The sequence below is a fragment of the Arachis hypogaea genome, chromosome 11 (genome assembly GCF_003086295.3).
Source record: "Arachis hypogaea cultivar Tifrunner chromosome 11, arahy.Tifrunner.gnm2.J5K5, whole genome shotgun sequence".
NCBI lineage: Eukaryota > Viridiplantae > Streptophyta > Magnoliopsida > Fabales > Fabaceae > Arachis > Arachis hypogaea.
Genome location: NC_092046.1, coordinates 13312731 through 13332152, shown reverse-complemented (window position 1 = coordinate 13332152; position 19422 = coordinate 13312731). Strand labels below are relative to the sequence as shown.

The window sequence follows — 19422 nt, the reverse complement described above, 5'->3', positions numbered from 1 at the left end:
GCCTTTATCTGTCTATTTGTCTGTAAAAATGCATGATGGAGTTGGAGGTATGGAGGAATGGCAGCATAGGACTTAGATTTAAGGTTAAGTTAAGTTATAATTAAATATTTTTAGGAAACCACCTTTTATGGCTTCTGTTTAATACTTTAAGCTCTACAATCTGAGTGTCGGCGTTCTAGGATTGCCTCTGGCATTCCCAGGACCTTATATATTATGTGTGTGGCACCTTTACCATACTGAGAACCTCCGGTTCTTATTCCATACTATGTTGTTGTTTTTCAGATGCAGGTTGGGAGCCATCTCGTTAGGCGTCTGGACTCTTAAAGCGGAGGGGTTACTGGATAGTGTTGTTGTATAGTTTTGCTGTACAGTGATGTATATATATGTACTTAGCTTTATCTCCGCATAACTTGTCCTTTTTTATCCTCTTAGAGGTTTATGGAGAGGCAGGATTGTGTGTATGTACTTTTGGGTTTTGGATATGTATGTATATATGTGTAAATATTCTCCGGCCAGTCTTGACTTCGCAGGCTGAGTTAGGAGCTTGTTATTTTGTATCTTTGGCACTCTATTCCTACTTCTGTTATCTTATGTTTGACAGTTACAGTTTTCTTAGCATGCAAGTTAACTCGTTCCTTGAGAGTTGCGCTTTTATCTCGCGATTTTTATTTCCCCTATCCTTCAAGGCTCCTAGCATATTATAACTCTTCTGCTATTATATGTACTTATTTTATTTTAGAGGTCGTAATACCACATCACCTCTGTTTTACGACTTAAGCGTAAAGCTTTGTGTGGTAGGGTGTTACATTAATGGTATCAGAGCAGTTCGTTCCTATAGAGCCTGAAAGACGGACTGATTGTGCTTCTGTGCATTCTCTGTATATGTGTTTATGTGCTATTAGGATATCTGACTGATATATATGGCATAAACGTTTGTGAGCATGCATTTGGAACTTAAAGCATTAGACCTGCGATATTGAGACTGATCAACTTAATATCACTTGTTTGGTGTGTATAGGGACCAGATGTCGACTCGCGGACGCGGTCGCGGGCGAGGTAAAGGTAGGACAGGCACCGTTACTCCTGCTTCCATAGGGACTGATCCAGTAGACTTTATGGCTGCCCTGGGAAATATGGCTGCAGCTATGCAGGCAACAGCTGAGGCATTGGGTAATCATGGGAACAATAATGATGGAGACGGTCCTATGACACTTGCTACATTTCTGAAAGTTCGCCCTCCGACTTTTAGGGGAACCTCAAATCCCACTGATGCAGATAATTGGATTCAGGCTATGGAAAGGGCATTACAGGCACAACAGGTTCCTGAAGAGCAATGGGTTGAATTTGGAACTTATCAGTTGCAAGGTGAAGCTCAGTATTGGTGGCAGGGAACACGACGTATCCTGCAGCCTGATGGTGCTGCGATTCCTTGGGAGGTTTTCCGGACAGAGTTCTATAAGAAATACTTTCCTAATTCAGCTAGAAATGCCAAGGAACTTGAATTAATGCAGTTAAAGCAGGGACAAATGACTGTTGCTGAGTATACCAGTAAATTTGAGGAGTTATGTCGCTTTTCTCGTATCTGTCAAGGTGCACCTGAAGATTTTGCTGAATGGAAGTGTATTAAATATGAGGGAGGTCTTCGGAGCGATATTCTGAGCTTCGTTGCCCCAATGGAGATCAGGGTGTTTTTTGAATTGGTGAATAAGAGTAGGGTGGCTGAGGATTGTGTGAGGAAGGCGGCAGCAGAGAAAGGGAGTTTGAGGATGCCTTTTCAGAGGCCTTCAGGGAGGAACTTTGCTCCGAGAGGTAGGAATTTCAAGCGTGGAGGCTTTGTTCCGCAGCAGACTCAGGGTCAGGGTAATTATAGAAGGCCGAATATTACTGCTAATCAAGGAAAAAGGTTTGGAAAGCAGCCACAGCAGGATCTGAATTGTCAGAAGTGTGGAAAATATCATCCTGGAGTTCCGTGTAGATTAGGACTTGGAGTGTGCTATTCCTGTGGACAGCCCGGGCATATAGCCAGTAATTGCCCTGAGAAGAAGAAGTATGAGACTGGTAGGGTGCAGCAGCCGGGGAGAGTATACACCACTTCTACCATTGGTGCTGAGGGATCTGAGACACTGATTAGAGGTAATTGTGAAATGGCTGGTAAAATCTTAAATGCTTTATTTGATTCAGGAGCGTCTCATTCATTTATTGCATTTGAAAAGGCCAATGAATTAGGATTGAGAATGGTGGTTTTAGGTTATGATTTGAAAGTATATAATGCTACTCATGAAGCTATGGTGACTAGGATAGAATGTCCACAAGTTCCTTTTCGAGTGCAACAGCGTGAATTTGTGCATGATTTGATTTGTTTGCCTATGACTGGTCTTGATCTCATTTTGGGATTGGATTGGTTATCCAAGAATCATGTTTTACTTGATTGTTCTGAAAAGTCAGTACAGTTTATGCCGGAAGGGTCAGAAGCACCGGTTGTGGTGAATAGTTACTATTTGAATTCTATGATAGTAAACTGTTCTGGAACTGAATGTCAGGGTATTATGTTATTAACTGCGGGAGTATCAGGTGATGATCAGAGTTTAGAGCAGATTCTGGTTGTATGTGAATTTCCAGATGTGTTTCCGGATGATATTAATGAATTCCCACCTAACCGAGAGGTTGAATTTGCAATTGAGTTGGTACCTGGATCCGGTCCAATTTCAATTACTCCTTATAGGATGTCGCCTTTAGAAATGGCTGAACTGAAGGCTCAGCTGGAAGATCTGTTGGGTAAGCATTTTATCCGACCAAGTGTTTCTCCGTGGGGAGCGCCAGTGTTACTGGTAAAGAAGAAGGATGGGAGTATGCGGCTGTGTGTCGATTATCGGCAATTGAATAAGATCACTGTGAAGAATAAATATCCGTTGCCTAGAATCGATGATCTAATGGATCAGTTACAGGGTGCCGGTGTGTTTTCTAAGATTGACCTGCGATCCGGATATCATCAGATAAGGGTTAGAGACGAGGATATTCCGAAAACTGCTTTCAGGACCCGTTATGGTCATTATGAGTATACAGTGATGTCTTTTGGGTTAACTAATGCCCCGGCAGTATTTATGGATTATATGAACAGGATTTTTCGACCGTATCTGGACAAGTTTGTTATTGTCTTCATTGATGACATTCTTGTTTATTCTAAGACTGAAGAGGAACATGCTGATCACTTGCGGACTGTGCTTCAAATTCTGAGAGATAGGAAGTTATATGCTAAGTTATCTAAATGTGAGTTCTGGAAGAGTGAAGTGAAGTTTTTTGGCCACGTGGTGAGTAAGCAGGGGATAGCTGTGGATCCTGCTAAGGTGGAAGCAGTGATGAATTGGGAGCGACCAACTTCAGTGACAGAGATCAGGAGTTTCTTAGGTTTGGCGGGGTATTATCGCAGATTCATTAAGGGATTTTCACAGCTCGCCTTACCTTTAACTAAGTTGACTAGGAAGGATACACCTTTTATCTGGACTCCGGAATGTGAAGAGAGTTTCCAGGCATTGAAGCACAGGTTGACTACTGCACCTGTATTGGTATTACCTGAACCAAGTGAATCATTTGAAGTGTATTGTGATGCATCTCTGAAAGGGTTGGGGTGTGTTTTGATGCAGCACCAGAATGTTGTAGCATACGCCTCACGGCAATTAAGGCTGCATGAGATGAACTACCCGACACATGATTTAGAACTTGCTGCTGTTGTGTTTGCTTTAAAGATTTGGAGGCACTACCTCTATGGCGTTAAGTTTCATGTTTTCTCAGACCATAAGAGTTTGAAGTATCTTTTGAGCAGAAAGAGTTGAATATGCGTCAGAGGAGGTGGATGGAGCTTCTGAAAGATTATGATTTTGAATTGAATTATCATCCAGGAAAAGCGAACGTTGTGGCGGACGCTTTGAGTCGGAAGTCTTTATATGCAGCTTGGATGATGCTACGGGAGGAAGAGTTACTGAAGGCATTTCATGGTTTGAATTTGGGAGTTAGAGAAGAATATGGAATTTTGTGTTTGAGTCAGTTACAGATTTCAAGTGATTTTAAATCAGAACTTCTGAAGGCTCATCAAGATAGTGAAGCGTTACGTAAGGTATTACCAGCAGTCGAACAGGAGAAACAGTGGAGAGTGTCAGAAGGTCAGGATGGTTTATGGAGATTCAAGAACCGGATTATTGTGCCAGATATTGGAGACATGCGACAGAGAATCTTAAAGGAAGCTCATAAGAGCGGGTTTTCAATTCACCCAGGGAGCACTAAAATGTATCAAGATCTGAAAGCGATGTTCTGGTGGCCAGGTATGAAGAATGATGTGGCATTGTATGTATCTAAATGTTTAACGTGTCAGAAGGTTAAGATTGAGCATCAGAGACCATCAGGGACCCTTCAGCCTTTGGAGATTCCACAATGGAAATGGGAGAGTATCGCAATGGATTTTGTAATAGGTTTGCCTAGAACCCGATCTGGTTGTGACGCTATTTGGGTGGTTGTAGATCGACTAACAAAATCAGCTCACTTTCTTCCTATCCGAATAAGTTGCACAATGGAGGAATTGGCTCGAATGTATATCAAAGAGATTGTCAGGTTACATGGTGTGCCCTCTACTATTATATCTGATAGAGATCCCCGTTTTACATCAAGGTTCTGGGGAGCTTTTCAGCGTGCATTTGGGACTCAGTTAAGTTTAAGTACTGCGTATCACCCTCAGACAGATGGTCAGTCAGAAAGAACTATTCAGACCTTAGAAGATATGCTAAGGGCTTGTGTTTTGGACCAGCCTGCGAGCTGGGATCGGTATATGCCATTAATAGAATTTGCTTATAATAATAGCTATCATGCGAGCATCGGAATGGCTCCATATGAGGCTCTGTATGGCAGAAAATGTCAGTCTCCACTATGTTGGTATGAAACTGGAGAAAGGAGTTTGTTAGGGCCTGAAATGATAGCTGAAACGACTGAGCAGATAAAGAAGATTCGTAATCGAATGCTTATAGCCCAGAGCCGCCAGAAAAGTTATGCTGATCAGAGGCGAAAGCCTTTGGAATTTGAGGAAGGAGAACATGTTTTTCTGAAAGTAACACCAACCACTGGCGTGGGAAGAGCTATTAAGACCAAGAAACTGAATCCCCGTTATATTGGACCGTTTGAGATTCTGAAGAGAATTGGACCAGTGGCTTATAGAATTGCCTTACCGCCATACCTTTCGAATTTGCACGATGTATTTCATGTATCACAGCTTCGGAAGTATACTCCTGATGCAAGTCATGTTCTAGAACCAGAACCAATCCAAGTGAGAGAAGATCTAACACTCCCAGTAATTCCGGTGAGGATTGATGACACCAGTGTTAAACGATTACGAGGAAGGGAAGTATCATTGGTAAAAGTAGCTTGGAGACGAGCTGGTATCGAGGAACATACCTGGGAACTCGAATCAGATATGCGAAAGGACTATCCACATCTCTTTTCAGGTAACTATATTTGAATTTTGAGGGCAAAATTCTTTATTAGGTGGGTAGGATGTAAACCCCGGTTAAATTAGTAGATAATTAGTTAATAAATTAGTTTTTAATAAGGAGGATTAGAAATGCGAATATTATATCAAAAAGGGGTAGAGCTCATCGAAACGAGAATTTTGACACTAATTTTGAAGAAAACGGTCCAAGAATGGACCGAAAGGACCGAACCGGTTGAACCGGACCCGAACCGGGCTGTCGGTTCAACCGGACCAGCCCTATTAAATGAACCCAGCTTTGTCTTCTCCCTCATTACTGCAGCAACGAAGCTTTCAGCTTCCAGGGAGAAGAGAAACGAGAAATATCCCGTAACCCTAACGTAAATTTCCGATCCCCGTAACTTCTCCGTCCGAGCTCCAATCGCCGCACCGTTTGCGGCCACGCGTTCACCGCGTCGAGCTCTACATTTCTATTGGAACAATTTCATAGGTAACTTGTTTAATCACTCTCAGCTTCATCTTCCCCCAATTTTCGAATTTTAAGTGGGAATATTGAATTTCTTTGATTTCTGATGTTTTAGGATCCAATTAGCTTGAGAGAAACGTTCACTCTTGCTTATGTGAAGCTTGGGTAAGGTGAGGATACGATAATTCTATTTTAATTTCATTAAATTTGAGCTTTGAGTATTAAATTGGGTATATATGTATTATGAATGTGTATTAGGTTGAAAATAAATAATTGGAACTTGAAATTGTGGATGTTGGAACTTGGAGGAAGCGGATTAGTTGAGTTTTGAGGGGCTGTCTTGGTTTTGAATAAATAGCTTTGGTCGTTACGTGGAAATCGGCTAAGGTATGGTTTAGGTTTCTTGCATTTAATATATAATGTTCTGTGAAAACTTAGGCTAGACGGCCATAGGATAAGTTGGAATGCAGGTATATGTTTAATGTTTAGTAATTTGTTGATGAATATATTTGGTTAAAGTTTATTGGATAATTAGTTATTAATCTTGGATGGTGAATGTTATTGTTGATGAACATGGTTGGTTTAGTGCTAATGATTTGGTGAATTATTGATTTGAGATATTATGTGTTAGAAGCCTAGGGTTAGTGAACTATGATCCTTAGTTGAATTTTGGTTGTTGGATTTGAATATTGTATGAATATAATTGTTAATCTGAAGTAGATTTATTGTGGTGACTGTTATGATGATGAGGAAGGGTATGTTGAATTGAAAAGAAAGCAGGTTTGGACCCGAAAAGGGTGGCAAAGTCCGAGTTTTAGAGGAGATGCTGCCGAAATTTTATAAAAAATTAGAGATTTTGTTTAGATGATTATTTAAAAGAGATTTAGATTTAAATGTTATATGGTTTGATATTGAGTTATTAAGAAAGTGAGTATGTTTTAAGTTTGAAGTTTGATTCTTAGAAAAGAATGAATTATGTTTTGAATTGAAACTATTGATGGACGGAATGGGAGGTGTGATAATGAAGGATAAGGATTGAATATGTTTAATGTATGATGATGAATGAGATGCAATTGAGAATGATGTGGATGTTGAGGAATTATAATTGAATTATTTATATGGCTTATGAATTTGAATAATCTGAGATACGAGATTCCCTGGATTAAGTGCCGTGGCTTGCCACCATGTGTACCAGGTTGAAAACTCGATACTCTGTTGACCCTACGACGTAAGTGTGACCGGGCACTATATAAATTCCTGGGAATGTTACCCCCATTGAGCAATATTGATTATTTGAGAAAAATCTATGCATAGACTCTTGGGGATGCACGTCGGGGGATAGTCTAAGGACAATTCAGACTTGTCGGGTTGGCTGGATAACCGACAGATGAGCCTCATCAGCCATAGGACAGGCATGCATCATATGCATATTACTTGAATTACTTGCTTGTGCTCTAATTGGGTGTGCCTACCTGTATTTGCCATGCTAAATGTGTATTTGTTACCTGCAGTAGTTGTAACCTTCTTGTATTTGCCTTTATCTGTCTATTTGTCTGTGAAAATGCATGATGGAGTTGGAGGTATGGAGGAATGGCAGCATAGGACTTAGATTTAAGGTTAAGTTAAGTTATAATTAAATATTTTTAGGAAACCACCTTTTATGGCTTCTGTTTAATACTTTAAGCTCTACAATCTGAGTGTCGGCGTTCTAGGATTGCCTCTGGCATTCCCAGGACCTTATATATTATGTGTGTGGCACCTTTACCATACTGAGAACCTCCGGTTCTTATTCCATACTATGTTGTTGTTTTTCAGATGCAGGTCGGGAGCCATCTCGTTAGGCGTCTGGACTCTTAAAGCGGAGGGGTTACTGGATAGTGTTGTTGTATAGTTTTGCTGTACAGTGATGTATATATATGTACTTAGCTTTATCTCCGCATAACTTGTCCTTTTTTATCCTCTTAGAGGTTTATGGAGAGGCAGGATTGTGTGTATGTACTTTTGGGTTTTGGATATGTATGTATATATGTGTAAATATTCTCCGGCCAGTCTTGACTTCGCAGGCTGAGTTAGGAGCTTGTTATTTTGTATCTTTGGCACTCTATTCCTACTTCTGTTATCTTATGTTTGACAGTTACAGTTTTCTTAGCATGCAAGTTAACTCGTTCCTTGAGAGTTGCGCTTTTATCTCGCGATTTTTATTTCCCCTATCCTTCAAGGCTCCTAGCATATTATAACTCTTCTGCTATTATATGTACTTATTTTATTTTAGAGGTCGTAATACCACATCACCTCTGTTTTACGACTTAAGCGTAAAGCTTTGTGTGGTAGGGTGTTACATTAATGGTATCAGAGCAGTTCGTTCCTATAGAGCCTGAAAGACGGACTGATTGTGCTTCTGTGCATTCTCTGTATATGTGTTTATGTGCTATTAGGATATCTGACTGATATATATGGCATAAACGTTTGTGAGCATGCATTTGGAACTTAAAGCATTAGACCTGCGATATTGAGACTGATCAACTTAATATCACTTGTTTGGTGTGTATAGGGACCAGATGTCGACTCGCGGACGCGGTCGCGGGCGAGGTAAAGGTAGGACAGGCACCGTTACTCCTGCTTCCATAGGGACTGATCCAGTAGACTTTATGGCTGCCCTGGGAAATATGGCTGCAGCTATGCAGGCAACAGCTGAGGCATTGGGTAATCATGGGAACAATAATGATGGAGACGGTCCTATGACACTTGCTACATTTCTGAAAGTTCGCCCTCCGACTTTTAGGGGAACCTCAAATCCCACTGATGCAGATAATTGGATTCAGGCTATGGAAAGGGCATTACAGGCACAACAGGTTCCTGAAGAGCAATGGGTTGAATTTGGAACTTATCAGTTGCAAGGTGAAGCTCAGTATTGGTGGCAGGGAACACGACGTATCCTGCAGCCTGATGGTGCTGCGATTCCTTGGGAGGTTTTCCGGACAGAGTTCTATAAGAAATACTTTCCTAATTCAGCTAGAAATGCCAAGGAACTTGAATTAATGCAGTTAAAGCAGGGACAAATGACTGTTGCTGAGTATACCAGTAAATTTGAGGAGTTATGTCGCTTTTCTCGTATCTGTCAAGGTGCACCTGAAGATTTTGCTGAATGGAAGTGTATTAAATATGAGGGAGGTCTTCGGAGCGATATTCTGAGCTTCGTTGCCCCAATGGAGATCAGGGTGTTTTTTGAATTGGTGAATAAGAGTAGGGTGGCTGAGGATTGTGTGAGGAAGGCGGCAGCAGAGAAAGGGAGTTTGAGGATGCCTTTTCAGAGGCCTTCAGGGAGGAACTTTGCTCCGAGAGGTAGGAATTTCAAGCGTGGAGGCTTTGTTCCGCAGCAGACTCAGGGTCAGGGTAATTATAGAAGGCCGAATATTACTGCTAATCAAGGAAAAAGGTTTGGAAAGCAGCCACAGCAGGATCTGAATTGTCAGAAGTGTGGAAAATATCATCCTGGAGTTCCGTGTAGATTAGGACTTGGAGTGTGCTATTCCTGTGGACAGCCCGGGCATATAGCCAGTAATTGCCCTGAGAAGAAGAAGTATGAGACTGGTAGGGTGCAGCAGCCGGGGAGAGTATACACCACTTCTACCATTGGTGCTGAGGGATCTGAGACACTGATTAGAGGTAATTGTGAAATGGCTGGTAAAATCTTAAATGCTTTATTTGATTCAGGAGCGTCTCATTCATTTATTGCATTTGAAAAGGCCAATGAATTAGGATTGAGAATGGTGGTTTTAGGTTATGATTTGAAAGTATATAATGCTACTCATGAAGCTATGGTGACTAGGATAGAATGTCCACAAGTTCCTTTTCGAGTGCAACAGCGTGAATTTGTGCATGATTTGATTTGTTTGCCTATGACTGGTCTTGATCTCATTTTGGGATTGGATTGGTTATCCAAGAATCATGTTTTACTTGATTGTTCTGAAAAGTCAGTACAGTTTATGCCGGAAGGGTCAGAAGCACCGGTTGTGGTGAATAGTTACTATTTGAATTCTATGATAGTAAACTGTTCTGGAACTGAATGTCAGGGTATTATGTTATTAACTGCGGGAGTATCAGGTGATGATCAGAGTTTAGAGCAGATTCTGGTTGTATGTGAATTTCCAGATGTGTTTCCGGATGATATTAATGAATTCCCACCTAACCGAGAGGTTGAATTTGCAATTGAGTTGGTACCTGGATCCGGTCCAATTTCAATTACTCCTTATAGGATGTCGCCTTTAGAAATGGCTGAACTGAAGGCTCAGCTGGAAGATCTGTTGGGTAAGCATTTTATCCGACCAAGTGTTTCTCCGTGGGGAGCGCCAGTGTTACTGGTAAAGAAGAAGGATGAGAGTATGCGGCTGTGTGTCGATTATCGGCAATTGAATAAGATCACTGTGAAGAATAAATATCCGTTGCCTAGAATCGATGATCTAATGGATCAGTTACAGGGTGCCGGTGTGTTTTCTAAGATTGACCTGCGATCCGGATATCATCAGATAAGGGTTAGAGACGAGGATATTCCGAAAACTGCTTTCAGGACCCGTTATGGTCATTATGAGTATACAGTGATGTCTTTTGGGTTAACTAATGCCCCGGCAGTATTTATGGATTATATGAACAGGATTTTTCGACCGTATCTGGACAAGTTTGTTATTGTCTTCATTGATGACATTCTTGTTTATTCTAAGACTGAAGAGGAACATGCTGATCACTTGCGGACTGTGCTTCAAATTCTGAGAGATAGGAAGTTATATGCTAAGTTATCTAAATGTGAGTTCTGGAAGAGTGAAGTGAAGTTTTTTGGCCACGTGGTGAGTAAGCAGGGGATAGCTGTGGATCCTGCTAAGGTGGAAGCAGTGATGAATTGGGAGCGACCAACTTCAGTGACAGAGATCAGGAGTTTCTTAGGTTTGGCGGGGTATTATCGCAGATTCATTAAGGGATTTTCACAGCTCGCCTTACCTTTAACTAAGTTGACTAGGAAGGATACACCTTTTATCTGGACTCCGGAATGTGAAGAGAGTTTCCAGGCATTGAAGCACAGGTTGACTACTGCACCTGTATTGGTATTACCTGAACCAAGTGAATCGTTTGAAGTGTATTGTGATGCATCTCTGAAAGGGTTGGGGTGTGTTTTGATGCAGCACCAGAATGTTGTAGCATACGCCTCACGGCAATTAAGGCCGCATGAGATGAACTACCCGACACATGATTTAGAACTTGCTGCTGTTGTGTTTGCTTTAAAGATTTGGAGGCACTACCTCTATGGCGTTAAGTTTCATGTTTTCTCAGACCATAAGAGTTTGAAGTATCTTTTGAGCAGAAAGAGTTGAATATGCGTCAGAGGAGGTGGATGGAGCTTCTGAAAGATTATGATTTTGAATTGAATTATCATCCAGGAAAAGCGAACGTTGTGGCGGACGCTTTGAGTCGGAAGTCTTTATATGCAGCTTGGATGATGCTACGGGAGGAAGAGTTACTGAAGGCATTTCATGGTTTGAATTTGGGAGTTAGAGAAGAATCTGGAATTTTGTGTTTGAGTCAGTTACAGATTTCAAGTGATTTTAAATCAGAACTTCTGAAGGCTCATCAAGATAGTGAAGCGTTACGTAAGGTATTACCAGCAGTCGAACAGGAGAAACAGTGGAGAGTGTCAGAAGGTCAGGATGGTTTATGGAGATTCAAGAACCGGATTATTGTGCCAGATATTGGAGACATGCGACAGAGAATCTTAAAGGAAGCTCATAAGAGCGGGTTTTCAATTCACCCAGGGAGCACTAAAATGTATCAAGATCTGAAAGCGATGTTCTGGTGGCCAGGTATGAAGAATGATGTGGCATTGTATGTATCTAAATGTTTAACGTGTCAGAAGGTTAAGATTGAGCATCAGAGACCATCAGGGACCCTTCAGCCTTTGGAGATTCCACAATGGAAATGGGAGAGTATCGCAATGGATTTTGTAATAGGTTTGCCTAGAACCCGATCTGGTTGTGACGCTATTTGGGTGGTTGTAGATCGACTAACAAAATCAGCTCACTTTCTTCCTATCCGAATAAGTTGCACAATGGAGGAATTGGCTCGAATGTATATCAAAGAGATTGTCAGGTTACATGGTGTGCCCTCTACTATTATATCTGATAGAGATCCCCGTTTTACATCAAGGTTCTGGGGAGCTTTTCAGCGTGCATTTGGGACTCAGTTAAGTTTAAGTACTGCGTATCACCCTCAGACAGATGGTCAGTCAGAAAGAACTATTCAGACCTTAGAAGATATGCTAAGGGCTTGTGTTTTGGACCAGCCTGCGAGCTGGGATCGGTATATGCCATTAATAGAATTTGCTTATAATAATAGCTATCATGCGAGCATCGGAATGGCTCCATATGAGGCTCTGTATGGCAGAAAATATCAGTCTCCACTATGTTGGTATGAAACTGGAGAAAGGAGTTTGTTAGGGCCTGAAATGATAGCTGAAACGACTGAGCAGATAAAGAAGATTCGTAATCGAATGCTTATAGCCCAGAGCCGCCAGAAAAGTTATGCTGATCAGAGGTGAAAGCCTTTGGAATTTGAGGAAGGAGAACATGTTTTTCTGAAAGTAACACCAACCACTGGCGTGGGAAGAGCTATTAAGACCAAGAAACTGAATCCCCGTTATATTGGACCGTTTGAGATTCTGAAGAGAATTGGACCAGTGGCTTATAGAATTGCCTTACCGCCATACCTTTCGAATTTGCACGATGTATTTCATGTATCACAGCTTCGGAAGTATACTCCTGATGCAAGTCATGTTCTAGAACCAGAACCAATCCAAGTGAGAGAAGATCTAACACTCCCAGTAATTCCGGTGAGGATTGATGACACCAGTGTTAAACGATTACGAGGAAGGGAAGTATCATTGGTAAAAGTAGCTTGGAGACGAGCTGGTATCGAGGAACATACCTGGGAACTCGAATCAGATATGCGAAAGGACTATCCACATCTCTTTTCAGGTAACTATATTTGAATTTTGAGGGCAAAATTCTTTATTAGGTGGGTAGGATGTAAACCCCGGTTAAATTAGTAGATAATTAGTTAATAAATTAGTTTTTAATAAGGAGGATTAGAAATACGAATATTATATCAAAAAGGGGTAGAGCTCATCGAAACGAGAATTTTGACACTAATTTTGAAGAAAACGGTCCAAGAATGGACCGAAAGGACCGAACCGGTTGAACCGGACCCTAACCGGGCTGTCGGTTCAACCGGACCAGCCCTATTAAATGAACCCAGCTTTGTCTTCTCCCTCATTACTGCAGCAACGAAGCTTTCAGCTTCCAGGGAGAAGAGAAACGAGAAATATCCCGTAACCCTAACGTAAATTTCCGATCCCCGTAACTTCTCCGTCCGAGCTCCAATCGCCGCACCGTTTGCGGCCACGCGTTCACCGCGTCGAGCTCTACATTTCTATCGGAACAATTTCATAGGTAACTTGTTTAATCACTCTCAGCTTCATCTTCCCCCAATTTTCGAATTTTAAGTGGGAATATTGAATTTCTTTGATTTCTGATGTTTTAGGATCCAATTAGCTTGAGAGAAACGTTCACTCTTGCTTATGTGAAGCTTGGGTAAAGTGAGGATACGATAATTCTATTTTAATTTCATTAAATTTGAGCTTTGAGTATTAAATTGGGTATATATGTATTATGAATGTGTATTAGGTTGAAAATAAATAATTGGAGCTTGAAATTGTGGATACTGGAACTTGGAGGAAGCGGATTAGTTGAGTTTTGAGGGGCTGTCTTGGTTTTGAATAAATAGCTTTGGTCGTTACGTGGAAATCGGCTAAGGTATGGTTTAGGTTTCTTGCATTTAATATATAATGTTCTGTGAAAACTTAGGCTAGACGGCCATAGGATAAGTTGGAATGCAGGTATATGTTTAATGTTTAGTAATTTGTTGATGAATATATTTGGTTAAAGTTTATTGGATAATTAGTTATTAATCTTGGATGGTGAATGTTATTGTTGATGAACATGGTTGGTTTAGTGCTAATGATTTGGTGAATTATTGATTTGAGATATTATGTGTTAGAAGCCTAGGGTTAGTGAACTATGATCCTTAGTTGAATTTTGGTTGTTGGATTTGAATATTGTATGAATATAATTGTTAATCTGAAGTAGATTTATTGTGGTGACTGTTATGATGATGAGGAAGGGTATGTTGAATTGAAAAGAAAGCAGGTTTGGACCCGAAAAGGGTGGCAAAGTCCGAGTTTTAGAGGAGATGCTGCCGAAATTTTATAAAAAATTAGAGATTTTGTTTAGATGATTATTTAAAAGAGATTTAGATTTAAATGTTATATGGTTTGATATTGAGTTATTAAGAAAGTGAGTATGTTTTAAGTTTGAAGTTTGATTCTTAGAAAAGAATGAATTATGTTTTGAATTAAAACTATTGATGGACGGAATGGGAGGTGTGATAATGAAGGATAAGGATTGAATATGTTTAATGTATGATGATGAATGAGATGCAATTGAGAATGATGTGGATGTTGAGGAATTATAATTGAATTATTTATATGGCTTATGAATTTGAATAATCTGAGATACGAGATTCCCTGGATTAAGTGCCGTGGCTTGCCACCATGTGTACCAGGTTGAAAACTCGATACTCTGTTGACCCTACGACGTAAGTGTGACCGGGCACTATATAAATTCCTGGGAATGTTACCCCCATTGAGCAATATTGATTATTTGAGAAAAATCTATGCATAGACTCTTGGGGATGCACGTCGGGGGATAGTCTAAGGACAATTCAGACTTGTCGGGTTGGCTGGATAACCGACAGATGAGCCTCATCAGCCATAGGACAGGCATGCATCATATGCATATTACTTGAATTACTTGCTTGTGCTCTAATTGGGTGTGCCTACCTGTATTTGCCATGCTAAATGTGTATTTGTTACCTGCAGTAGTTGTAACCTTCTTGTATTTGCCTTTATCTGTCTATTTGTCTGTGAAAATGCATGATGGAGTTGGAGGTATGGAGGAATGGCAGCATAGGACTTAGATTTAAGGTTAAGTTAAGTTATAATTAAATATTTTTAGGAAACCACCTTTTATGGCTTCTGTTTAATACTTTAAGCTCTACAATCTGAGTGTCGGCGTTCTAGGATTGCCTCTGGCATTCCCAGGACCTTATATATTATGTGTGTGGCACCTTTACCATACTGAGAACCTCCGGTTCTCATTCCATACTATGTTGTTGTTTTTCAGATGCAGGTCGGGAGCCATCTCGTTAGGCGTCTGGACTCTTAAAGCGGAGGGGTTACTGGATAGTGTTGTTGTATAGTTTTGCTGTACAGTGATGTATATATATGTACTTAGCTTTCTCTCCGCATAACTTGTCCTTTTTGATCCTCTTAGAGGTTTATGGAGAGGCAGGATTGTGTGTATGTACTTTTGGGTTTTGGATATGTATGTATATATGTGTAAATATTCTCCGGCCAGTCTTGACTTCGCAGGCTGAGTTAGGAGCTTGTTATTTTGTATCTTTGGCACTCTATTCCTACTTCTGTTATCTTATGTTTGACAGTTACAGTTTTCTTAGCATGCAAGTTAACTCGTTCCTTGAGAGTTGCGCTTTTATCTCGCGATTTTTATTTCCCCTATCCTTCAAGGCTCCTAGCATATTATAACTCTTCTGCTATTATATGTACTTATTTTATTTTAGAGGTCGTAATACCACATCACCTCTGTTTTACGACTTAAGCGTAAAGCTTTGTGTGGTAGGGTGTTACAAAGTATACTTAAAAGTGTCAAAATATTTTATAGGTGTATTTGTAGAGTCAATAACTATCTTTTTGAGTAGTTCCACCTTTAATGTGGATAATCGTCCCTTTTTGTTAGGGATGTTGTTTACATATTCCTTCTAGATAAATGGAGGAGGTTATAAAAATTAGTTATCGATTCAGGTAGGTAGAGCTGGTGTTAGCGACATCGAGCCTGACCTCCACAAAGCCGGACAGGTGTCGATGAAGTCCCTTACATATTAATTGAACTTTTACTTAATTTAAGTCTGACTATATATTAGGCCAAAATATAAACAGAATTTAACTGCAATCTCAAATGATTTTATTTGCAAACCGTCCATTTACATTTAATTTTAAAGTTGTGATTGTATTTTTCCAAGTTACTTTGAAGAAAAATTATATATCTATGTACGGAAGAGAAATTTATGTAAATAGTTATTATTCTCCATAGTAATAAGAAGAGAAGTTATATGTCTATATTCATCTAACAATTTTCTTTTAAAAAATTTCAAATTACTACTTATAAGATATAAAATGATGTATGCACATGTGGATGGACGCTTTTTAATTTACATATTGTACCCAAGCTGGTGTATGAGTATGATATGGTGGTGGGAGGTGTGTAACCAAGTTGTGGTGTCAGGGCTGAAGGAACTCGGACCCTACGAGTTCAAGCCACAAAACGCACGGTCCGAGTGGCGTGCATGTGGCTGAGGCTGGTGAGGGACTCGGACCCTCCGAGTTGGCTCAGCGTCACGGACCATCCGATTTCAGTAAGACCAATCGCACGGTCCGAGTTGGTTGGGCATTGGACACGCGTCGCTTCCCCGCTGAGTACCTAAACGGTGCCCCTCATAAACACACAAAGAAAAGAACCTCTCTCACCCTCCGAATCCACACTTCCCTCAGTAACATTTCACTCTCACATTCACCTTCTTCTTCGTTTCTCTGAGCCTTGCATGGTGGAGCAGCTACCACAATGCCAAAAAAAAAAAAATTAAAGATGTTGATCGATCTGAGCTTCATATTATTCATTATCTCAGTGATCCTGACTATATAAGTATTTTTTTAAATTTTTTTAATTTTTTTAATTTTTTATATTTATAATTATTAAAATATAAAATTTCAATATTATGATTGTTGTTAGAGATATAGTTGAAGAATATAAATAGAATGATTATGACTAGTTTATGAATATTGATTAGATTATTTTAAAATATTTTTAACAGATTTTAAATTATATTTATCATGATTAAAAATTTTTTTATGATTATATTGTTGTTAGACATGCACTTGAAGAAATAGAAATGGAATGATTATGACCAATTTTTGAATGTTTGTTAGATTTGTTTAAAATTATTTTACAGATTATTAATTATATAAATCATGATTATTGCATTTGTTATGAGTATGTTGTTGTTAGACGTGTAGTTGAAGAATATAAATAAAATGGTATCGACTAATTTCTAAATATTTGTTAGATTTTTTTTAAAATTTCTTTAACCGATTATTAATTATATATATCATTAGGAAATTTTTTATGATTATGTTGTTGTTATGTTTTGTGTTTTCAACTGTAATAAGTAGTAGATAACGTAAATTTTTTTAAATTTTTTTATTTTTAGTATAATTATTATTTGTAAGCCAATGTTATCTAAATGTGTTTTTAAAAAATTAACTTTAACTGTTATCGATTTTGGTTAAATGTTATTGTTATTGTGATAAAGTGTTAATGCTGAGTTGATTAGTACGGTTATTTTAATTAAGCCATGTTAGATATTTTTTTATGAGAATATTTAAATATTTTTAATTTTAGTAATTATTATTAGCAACTTAATTATTACCATTGTTAGAATATGAATGATGGCATATACTGATTGTTAATTTTTTGTATTACAGAGGAAAAATTTTTTAACAAAATATTAATTAACGTTCGATATTATTGTAGATGTTGTAATATTGTTGAAATTTATGATTAGGAATATATGTATTTGTAATGAGTTTCATTAGCAGCTATGAATAATTTTGAGGATTAATTAAATAAATTTAGAAGTTCCAAGAATTAGTTATATAAGGATTCAGTAAAATGATTGATGATGGTAGTAAGTTAGTAATTCTTAATAATTTGAGTAGTAATTTGTTATGTTTTTTTTTTTTGTAGAAATCAAAAATGTTGACATGTAACCATCCAATTCCTCCGGATCGGTACAACGAAAGGGTGGAGGATCATTTGCGAATTACCGGGTTCTATCATGCATCTCAGATTGGGATAATGCAGTGTCAGAAAGCATTGGTAAATGCTCTAATTGAACGTTGGCACCCAGAGACACATACGTTTCACCTTCCCATTGGTGAATGTGCTGTGACACTTGAAGATGTAGCTCTGATTCTTGGTCTTCCCACAGATGGTCTTCCAGTCACAGGGATGACAATGAGCAGTTTTGAAGCGTTGGAGGCGGAGTGTTTGATTCAATTTGGAGTTGCACCGCGTAAGTCGGATTGTAGAGGTAGTTGCATAAAACTTACCTGGCTGCGGGAAATAAAAGAAAATTTACAGTTGATTGATGATATCAGTATACAGAGGTATGTGAGGTGCCATATTATATTGCTGATCGGGACGATCTTATTTGGGGATAAGTCTGGGGCAGGAGTGCATTGGAAATTTCTACCCTTGCTACGTGATTTTATTAGTATTGGTCAGTATAGTTGGGGAGCGGCGTGCCTAGCACATCTATACAGGGCTTTATGCTGGGCATCCCATTTTAACTGCAAGGAAATAGATGGTCCACTAACACTTCTACTCTGTTGGGCTTGGATCAGGCTGCCATATCTATCGCCGCTACCTAGGGAACCTCGAAGTTTTCCGCTAGCAAACAGGTAATAATTTGTTACAATGTACCCGTTCTTGATATTTAAGATTCAGTTAATGCTAGTTGAGGTAATTGAATATATCATATTAGGTGGCGGAACTGGGAGCGTGGTGACCGACGATATAGATATCTGAAGTTAGCTCACTTTAGGAAGGCATTTGACGAACTTCAGGAAGGGCAGGTGTGTTTTAATTAAAGTAGTATTAGTTTTCGGTTTAGGGTCCGAGACATAATTATACAGCATTGTTATTGCCATTTGGCATTGTGGACTGTGATCATGAGGTTCCTTTATTTTTTCCAGTTTGTTTGGGTTGCTTATGCTGTGGATCGCGTGGATCCGAACATCATTCCTCCTGAAATCTACATGCAGTCGGTTGTTTGGAGCGCTACAGTTCCTTTGGTATCATTCGAATATATCGAGTGGCATGCTACCGATAGGTTTAGGCGACAGTTTGGTTTCGTTCAAGGACTACCTAGTCAGGAGCGAAATCTAGAGAAGGCGCATGGAGAAACCCTGACTGGTCCTAAGAATCTTAATTAGGCCACGGAACCGAGTCATTCAAAGTGGGTGATGCATTGGTCAAACAGGTATAACTACGTTCTATCTGAGCTTCCCATGCCTTCACATCATCTACTAGATAGTTACATGCATTGGTACCGATCAAAATATAGGGACCACTTAAACTTGTCAAATCTTGTGGGTCAAGATAATGATGAAGGTGATCAAGATATGAATGAAGGTGATCAGGATTTGGATGAGGATAATCAGGATACCGATGATGGTAGTCAGGATATG

At 39.4% G+C, this 19422-nt stretch overlaps 2 protein-coding genes and 1 long non-coding RNA gene across 3 annotated transcripts; all 3 read left to right on the top strand.

Annotated features, from left to right (window-relative positions):
• Positions 1 to 6208: 6208 nt before the first annotated feature.
• Positions 6209 to 8109, top strand: LOC140176315 (uncharacterized). The gene is made up of 2 exons (XR_011867279.1): positions 6209 to 6323; positions 7752 to 8109. It is a non-coding gene; the product is annotated as an uncharacterized lncRNA (long non-coding RNA).
• Positions 8110 to 8494: 385 nt separating this feature from the next.
• On the top strand, positions 8495 to 15578 carry LOC140176033 (uncharacterized). Its single transcript, XM_072205878.1, has 2 exons — positions 8495 to 9602; positions 15221 to 15578. The coding sequence occupies exons 1-2, from the start codon at positions 8495 to 8497 to the stop codon at positions 15244 to 15246; spliced, it is 1134 nt and encodes a 377-aa protein (XP_072061979.1). The 3' UTR covers positions 15247 to 15578.
• A 2348-nt stretch (positions 15579 to 17926) lies between these two features.
• Positions 17927 to 19167, top strand: LOC114924651 (protein MAIN-LIKE 1-like). The gene is made up of 4 exons (XM_029289892.2): positions 17927 to 18339; positions 18448 to 18633; positions 18717 to 18807; positions 18928 to 19167. The coding sequence occupies exons 1-4, from the start codon at positions 17927 to 17929 to the stop codon at positions 19165 to 19167; spliced, it is 930 nt and encodes a 309-aa protein (XP_029145725.2).
• Positions 19168 to 19422: the final 255 nt, after the last annotated feature.